Source organism: Chenopodium album, chromosome 2 (assembly GCF_948465745.1).
Source record: "Chenopodium album chromosome 2, dcCheAlbu1.1, whole genome shotgun sequence".
In the NCBI taxonomy this organism is placed as follows: Eukaryota; Viridiplantae; Streptophyta; class Magnoliopsida; order Caryophyllales; family Amaranthaceae; genus Chenopodium; species Chenopodium album.
The window spans coordinates 45,440,538-45,449,363 of record NC_137835.1 but is presented as its reverse complement, the minus strand read 5'-3'; the positions used below and the strand labels follow the sequence as shown (position 1 = coordinate 45,449,363).

General features: G+C 34.6%; 1 protein-coding gene across 1 annotated transcript; it reads right to left on the bottom strand.

The window, feature by feature from the left end:
* Positions 1–323: 323 nt before the first annotated feature.
* LOC145572271 (uncharacterized) lies at positions 324–8,160 on the bottom strand. The gene is made up of 6 exons (XM_081631270.1): positions 8,068–8,160; positions 7,918–7,964; positions 7,711–7,799; positions 1,790–2,551; positions 603–844; positions 324–500 (listed from the first exon to the last, which is right to left on the bottom strand). The coding sequence occupies exons 4-6, from the start codon at positions 2,538–2,540 to the stop codon at positions 324–326; spliced, it is 1,170 nt and encodes a 389-aa protein (XP_081487396.1). The 5' UTR covers positions 2,541–2,551; positions 7,711–7,799; positions 7,918–7,964; positions 8,068–8,160.
* Positions 8,161–8,826: the final 666 nt, after the last annotated feature.

Genomic DNA, 8,826 nt, shown 5'->3' with positions numbered 1-8,826 from the left:
TTTCCGTCTAAATTCACTTTTAACCCTAATTTCTTTCGGCTTTTTTAAGTGCCGATTGATAATTTCGGGCTTTTTTTCTGACTTTTATTATTCGAGCTAAAAATAAGAAAATAACAAAAATAAATAAAATATTTGGGCCTAAAATAATAAAATAAAAAGGTTTGGGCTTAAAATTAATTAACAAATTAAAACTATGCCTTTACCAAACACCAAGACTGATCCATAGACCTTTCGAAAACAAGAATTTAATAAGATACGATTTTTTAAGCACTCTCGGGATTAAATACTAAACCCGACCAATAGTGGCGGTGAAAGGTTATTTATCATCGGGTTTGGTTTTGGGGAGACATTTTTAGGTGTCTACACATCTCACCCATTGTTTTTTCTTTTGGCTTGAAATATAGCTTTTTCAATTCAAACTTATATTGTCTCCATGCTTTATTGGCACGTTGCAAAGCTTGTTTGTCGTATTCTTTACCATCGGGAATCACAAAGTGGTCCTTTAAAAAAAAATTAGTGTAACGCACTGAAATATAGTGAAGTATATAGTACGCCATAGAAAGAAAAGAAAAGAAATTTGAGTGGGGGAAAATTGTACGTACTCGCATATTTGTAACTACATTCCCTTTTATAGTCCCGTCGATTTTTTTCCAATCTGTTGGTCCAAGTGGACAATGGGACTCCATCTTTGCCAAATAACCAATAAATTTAATCAAAACATGTCCACCTTTCCTAATCGGTTGGCAAAGATCATTGAATTCCACAACGTACTTGAAGCCTTTAGCACTCAAAACGTCAACTGGATGAATTACACCACTCACCAATGTAGTATTACCCTTGTCATCTATACCATGTAAGGTAATTAACAGAAAACAGAGGCAACATCATAAGATTATATCATCTCAATAAATCAGTAAAACTATCAAAGATAGAAATCAGCAACATAATCATGATTTGGTTGAAGTCAACTAAGAAAAGATATGATTTGGTCTTTTGTCAAGCGAGGAGGGAATAGAGTAGCACATGATATGGTAGAAGTCAACTAAGAAAAGATATTAGAATCATTATTCCAATGACTAGGGCAACAATTGACAACAGCAATAACTAATGGTCCAAAACATTCTATAATCACTAGGATCTTCACAAAATCTCATCGTCTGGATAGCAAAGGTCAATCAGTATACTAAATTACCTTACAAAATAAATTATGAACATCGGGAGATTCATCCATTCAAGACACAAGGCACTTAAAACTAAGTGTTGGTGTCCAAAAAACCCATATATTAGGGCTGGACATACCAAAAACATCACCTCACATACAGCTTTGTAACGGCCAAAAAACAGAACAACAATATAAGCCTTTTTATTCATGATAAGCATCAGAATACATAACATCAGAATATAATTCTATAAAACAGCACAAAAATATATTATAAGACTGCCAAATCAAATACAAGTCAAACAACCAACTAAATTTTATCTTCAATAAAACATCAAATAGCAAGAAAAAGAATACCACTGAAGCAGCAAATTCTACAAACAATACCAGCCAACTTCAAAAACCTAAAATTAAGTCCAGATGGCATAATGTTGAACAAACTATCTAGCCTAACTCGGTAACTTTGAGTACAACCAAGATGACAAATAAAAATCTTAAAAAGCTATAGATCAATTGAAGAGGCGACCAAAAAGAAACAACAATTGATCATTAGCCTAAACTTCAGAATTATATATTAACAAGACATAATATTGAAAACTACAAACGGAAGATTTAATTAAGATAAATTACCTATGGTCAAAACCTCCTCCTTGTCATCGAACTCAATGTCTTCACGCCAATCTGGAAGTAACTTACGCCGTAGAGACTTGGATTTTTTCGGGACCTCTTTTGAAGCTTCACCAATGTTTTGTTGTGTTTTATTCTTATTCTGTGGAGTTGCATTTGAACTTTTGGCAGCACTTGAAGCTTGGTTCTGAAGTCCTTGTTTTGAAGGGTGATGGAGGTCAAATTGTTGGTGAGTAGCAGGAGAGGAAGTAGAAGGGTGCCTAAATGGTTGGTGAGTAGCAGGAGAGGAAGTAGAAGGGTGCCTGAATGGTTGGTGAGTAGCAGGAGAAGAAGTAGAAGGGTGCCTGAATGGTTCAGGTGCAATAGGTGGCATGTTAGGTGGCATATTAGGTGAGACTATAGCAGTAAGTTTGGGTGTAGTTTTTTGCGAGCAACCTTGTTTGTCTTTAGCAACTTCCATAATTAAACTTGGTGTTGGTGTAGTAGGAGGTTTCTTCCAAATAGATTCGGGATTGATAGAAGGTGATTGTGCAGAAGTAGTGGTTTTCAGTGGACCAAATGGCCCCCATTTCTCATTCTGCACCTCATCAAATTTTAATGAACCAACAGCTTGCTTTTTGGTGGGTTGTGAGGCAGCTTCACTTCCAGAAGATTGGTCTGCAATAGTTGTATTTGGAGGCTGTGACGACAGAGTATCTCGTCCCTTAGTTGCAGCCGCAAGTATGTCCCTTTCCCTCTTGCTTCGATAAGTCATCTTTTCTAACACTAAAAGATAAATGATACAAAAAGATCATGTTAAACTTGCAAGACAACAACTAAGTGAAGAGAATAACATTAATAATGAAAATATGAAACAGAAGCCAGATTAATATGATTGAGAAAAAAAATTCAAAGCAAATAATAGCAGCAAGTAAGCAACCAGCAGCAGAAAGCAAACGCAGCAGCAATTATAGAGCACCAACGACAGAAAACAGCACAAGAACAGCAACTACAGTACAGAACAACAGCAACGACAAAAAATAGCAGAAGAACAACGCAATTATTTGCATGATGATCCATTTGTTTTCTCATCTCAAGCATACCAAATATAAAATGTACGAATATAATATAATAACATAAGAATATAGAAAAAAAATCAATCTTCTGTTAAGCTGACTAAATTGGCAACAAGTCATATCAAATAACAAACATAGTATAAAAAAGATCTAAAAGTAGCTAATTATTCAAGTATATCAAACAAGTCCCTAGGCTTAGTCTTAACAACATGAAACCATCCTTTTTGTATCTCGTCCTCGATGTAAAAAACTTGTTTTGCTTGAGATGAGAAAACAAATGGATCATCATGCAAATTTCGACCGGTGTGCATCAACTTTGAGAAATTGACACGAACACTTTCGCTCGGGTATGTTTTGATACCCCTATGTATATCTACCCAATCACAACGAAACATTACAACTTTACAAAAACCGTAATAATCTAATTCAAATATATCTTTCAGTTTTCCATAATACTATTGACCCTCCGCTTCCACCATGATTCCAGAATTTTGAGTTGTTCGAAATTTCTCACGATCGGTAATATCAAATTTATAGCCATTAATAAAAAGACTTTTCATCCTTCTCACACGGTTACTCAAGCCACGAGCTAAGGCTTTTCTTAACTTTCCTTCTACCGTGCTATCATTTAGATTATTGACCTATAATTCAATATGAACAAAGTTAATCTAAGATTGGTGTATTAAAAAAAAGATAAAGAAAAATGAAATTCCTAATTTTGAAGCATATAACCTGGCTTAATAACCAATTAGGAAATTCATTAATTATCCATTGATTTTCAATGGATTCATTTGCTTGGCTTCCTCCAACTTCATTCCCTTGTCGTTTTAGTGTTATGAACTCACTATAGAAAATTCAAAATGTCAAATTACTAACGAAGAGAAAAAAAAAAAAAAACCTATAATGCTACTTACTCAAGCACCGGTGTCACTTCATCAGAATGAAGTAAAACATAGCGATATGCTTGTTTTAAACTTCTATCATCCAAACGAACATTTTCTTTCTTTCCAACAACACGACCACCAGAGTTAAACAGATAGTTCTCATCGTCGGGCACGCCATCTTCATTCCTTCTTGGTCTATTAAATATGGTCTCAACACTTTCTAAATATCTCGAACAAAATGCAATTGTCTCCCATAAAAGATACCCCTCTGCTATAGATCCCTCCGGTTGCGCTTTATTGCTTACATGAGATTTCAAAAACGCCAAGTACCTTGAAATAAAAAAAGTGATTATGTGTGTGAATGTGAAAGAATTTGGAAAATATTGGAATGAATTTTTATCTATAATAACAAAAGAAAAAAAAAAGTATTTAAACACAAACCTTTCAATGGGATACATCCATCTGTAATGAACTGGTCCGCCAAGTCTAACCTCATCCACTGAATGAATAATTAGATGAACCATGATTGTAAAAAATGTAGGTAAAAACTCTATCTCCATCTTACAAAGAGTCAGCACAAGCTTTGACTGAATGGCATCTAATTCTCTTGTATCTATAGTGGTTGAACATATCTTTTTTAAAAAATCTGACAACTCCTCAAGCAAGTCAATAACTTTTGTGGCATTCGACGCCCTTAAAGCGACAGGAAGGATATCTTGCATGAGGATATGATTATCGTGGCTTTTAATATTAATAAGTATTCGCTGCTTCAAGTTCACACATCTTTGCAAATTAGATCCATATCCATCAGGAACTTTAAGCTTCTTTAAAACTTTTAAAAACCGTTCCTTCTCCTCATTAGACATGGTGTAAGGGGCTGGAGGGATGTCACCTTGAGGGTCAATCCAAAGATGAGACTTTATATTTTTACCCTCAAGGGCTTCTCGAGCACTTCTATCATCTCTACTGTTTTCCATACCTAAAAGAGTTCCTAATAAAATATCACACACATTTTTTTCAATGTGCATAACATCTAAATTATGCCTAAGAGGATTATGCTCCCAGTACTCTAACTCAAAAAATGTACTTTTCTTTTTCCAAAGAACTAAGTCGGCGTCATCATCATCATCAGCAACATTCTTTCTCCCTCTTTTTTTTAGAACATTTTTGGATTTCCCATAAACATACTTTACCTTATCTTGTTGCTTCAAAACTTCAGTACCGCTTGCAGGAACCGGAGCAAGACCATATTCCTCATTCCCGTCGAATGAATTAGCTTGCGAACGATACGAGTGATCAATTGGCAACCATTTTCGATGCCTGGGGTACACAAGTTTACCGCCAAATCTATATGAATACGTGGAATCAGTGCAAGATGGACAAGCTTTGTAGCCTCTTGTACTCCAACCCGACAACATAGCATATGCCGGGAAGTCATTAATAGTGGAGTGTAAGGCTGCTCGCAATTTAAAGTTCTTTCCACTATAAGAATCAAAGGCATCAACACCTAGCCACAACAATTTTAACTCATGAATCAGTGGTTGCAAGTACACGTCAATATCCATACCAGGACCGGATTTACCAAGAATAATAATAGATAGAATGAATGATGACGACTTCATGCAAAGCCATGGCGGTAAATTATATGGAATAAGAACCACTGGCCACGTACTATAGTTGGTATTCATTAGACGATATGGATTAAAATCGTCACTAGCAAGGCCCAATCTAACACTACGAGGATCGGCGGCAAACTCTAAATATTTTTCATCAAATTTCTTCCAAGCCTCTCCATCCGCAGGATGCCGTAGAATGCCATCATCTTCATGATTATAATGCCATCTCATGTCCTCTGCTATTTTTGAAGACATGTACAGTCTCTTTAATCTAGGGATGAGGGGAAAATATCGCATTACTTTAGCCGGCTCACCTTTCTTACATGTTTCTTTACCTTTCTCACTTACATCACCCTCCTTTCCTTTCACAATTTTCCACCTTGATGCATGGCATATATGACACTCACTTTTTTCTGAAAATTCACCCCAATATAGCATGCAGTCATTTGGACATGCATGGATTTTCTCATATCCCAATCCCAAATCATTGATTACTTTCATGCCTTCATAATAAGACGATGGAAACTCCTTAATGATAGGAAATGCGTCTAATAGAAGTTCAAGTAATTTATTAAATGACTCGGCAGACCAATGAAACATACACTTTAGATGAAACAAGTGCAATAGAAATGAAAGCTTTGAAAAGGTAGTACAACCCTCATATAAGCCTTCTCCAGAAGCTTCCATGAGTTTATTATACTTTACATGTTCTTCACCTGTGAAAGGTGATTGAGTGTTATGATCTAACCCCTCATCCATGCCACACAAATCGACATCCTCGATACTAGGTTCAGATAATGATTGATTATGGGGTTCTTGAGTGGGTTGTGGATCATCAACTCTAAAAGCTGCTCTAAGTAACCCGTCCATATCATCTCGACCCACGATCTTTTCTTGACTATTACTTATACTAGAGGTTGTACTCCCTTTATCTCTAACATGAAATACCTAATTTTTATAATTTTTATAAAATCCATTAAATAGAATATGGCCTCCAACTTCATCTACCGAAAACCATTTACTTAACTTGCACTTGTTACATGGGCAACGAGTTAACAATGTATTTTGTGAAATAGTCTCTTTAGCAAGGTCTAAGAATTTCATGCAACCTTTATAATAGTTAGGATCACCTTTAGGTAAATCTATCCAACTATTATCCATGTCTACAAAAAAAATGAATAATTATTAATCAATATTTATTATACAAAATATTATTAATAAATAATTATAGATAGTGTTAGCATTATTAACTAATAGTGTTAGCATTATTAAATTGGTTGCCGTCTTATATAGTAATATGTAAGAAGAAGAAGAAGATTATGAATATGAAAAGCTAGCTAGCAATATAGATAGTCCAAATAAATAATCTGACACAAGTAGTGATAATACCATGCAATTGATGTAAACAATGAGATTTGCATTTACAGAAACTCAACGTGTCCTAATACCCAATTTCCCACATAAGTTTTGATTTTATTCCTTTAGAAAATGACATTGACATCTAGCTTTATACAATATTTCACCATTAAATTGCAGGTATATAAATAATTCCAGATTATGGATCATTTTATTATTATTGTTCGAATAAAGTATTCTTTTGGTAAAGTGTATAATCTGACAAAAATAGTTAGTTCACAGGAAGGAACTGTTTCTATAATTGACTAAACAACAATACCTATCCTCCGTTTATCAATATAATTAAGCTAAGAACTATGGAGAAATTTAGTTTACCAATATAATTGACTTAAAAAAATTCAGCAAACACAAAATAAAGAACAACACCAACAGAAGAACATCATCTCCCAATACATAAAACAAACAGAAGCACATTGCCACAAAACAAACCACACTTCACAAGTACGAAACAAAAAACAACAAGGATCATACAAACTGGTGTGAGGCAGTCTTCAATTGTATCTTCGGACCAAAGCATAACTAACACCAACAGACTAAATTCCAGCAGAACAACCAACAATGCATCAGACTTCCAAAAGTATCCCCAAAACATACCAATCATCCAACAACATATCATAAGCAGAACATCCAACCCGAATTCCCTGCCTCGCCTAGAAAATCATTACATAATTTCAATAACAACTACAAAATTACAATCCATTAAGATAGTAAGCACATTAAGCTAAGAACTAATATAATTGACTTTAAAAAATCAGCAAACATAAAAGAAAGAACACATAGTAACAGAGACATACTCATAGAAAAATTCAAGTGAATCAACACATATTATTTCCCAAAATACAAAACAACAACAAACGACTCTAGCTAGCCAATAGAACAGCAATAGCACGCAAGCAACATAACATCAACATAATTCACGACATCAAATAAGAAAACAAAAATATACTACTCACCTGTTTGAAGCTTGGATTCCCTTTGTCCTGCGTCTTTATTGTAGCTGCTCCAATACGAACGTAATTCGATCCCTTCACTTTCGTTTTGACTTAGGACAACAATTCCCAATTTCATTAAAAATTGAAGAAAAAATTTAAAATTTAAGGTATAACAACGAAAATCGAGTATAAAGACATCAAAATTATAAAGAAAGGGAAGAAGATTACTCTAAATTGATGAAATTGACAGCAAGAACTTCTCACAACTTCAAACCCTAATTTGTTAAGAAATTTGCAAATTACAAAATAATGAAGAATTGATAGAATTCATGAGTGCGAGAGTGATCTATAGAAAGACTTAATTAGGTTTTACATTACCTTATCACTGCTGCAGTTGAAGAACGACACCAGACGAGAGAAAGTAGCAGCGTGGTCGTTCTTGATGGAGCTGAGTAATGAAACTGATCGATGTTTTTTTTATTTGGAATTTAGGAAACTAGTTCATAATATATTTTTAATGTTTTAATTTAATTTGCATTGGTAATTTTGATTTTTTTTTTAAAAGCACCGCCTAATTTTTCACAAAATTTAAAAGCCCCGGGCTAAAATAATAAGGCACGGCTCAGCTCGTATAAAATTATTTTTAAGGGCACTAGTTGACCCGAAAAACCGTCGACGAAAAGCGATATATGTTACCACGTGCAAAACATGTGCCAATTTCTCGACGCTTTTTTACGTCTATTTGTAGTCTAGACAACAAAAAGCGTCGAGGAATGCAGAATGATATACACGTGACTTTTTCTCGACGCTTTTTTCTGTCTAGAAAACCGTTCGACGCTAAAAAGCGTCGAGAAAAAGCGAGATCAAATTTTTTTAGCTGACGCCCACCCCCCTGCGTCGAGCCAACTGCGTCTAGAAACTAAGGGATTTGTAGTAGTGATTGATCACTTCTCATGACTTGACATCACTCAGAATACCTTTACTTGTAAAAGCGTTTGATGAGTGACATTTATGTCACTCTTAGGAAATAGTTTTAGAGTTATTTCCATGTTTATTTTCCCTTATTTTCCCTTTTATTCTCTTGTTTTCTTTTTAATAAAGTTTCAATCTAGTTTATTTCTTAGTTTTAGTATGTTT

Coding starts and splice junctions, on each gene's coding strand:
- LOC145572271 (XM_081631270.1), bottom strand. CDS start 2,540: ATGACTTATCGAAGCAAGAGGGAAAGGGACATACTTGCGGCTGCAACT. Junction 845..1,789: donor GGAGGAGGTTTTGACCATAG/GTAATTTATCTT, acceptor TACATGGTATAG/ATGACAAGGGTAATACTACA. Junction 501..602: donor ATGTAGTTACAAATATGCGA/GTACGTACAATT, acceptor TTTTTTTTAAAG/GACCACTTTGTGATTCCCGA.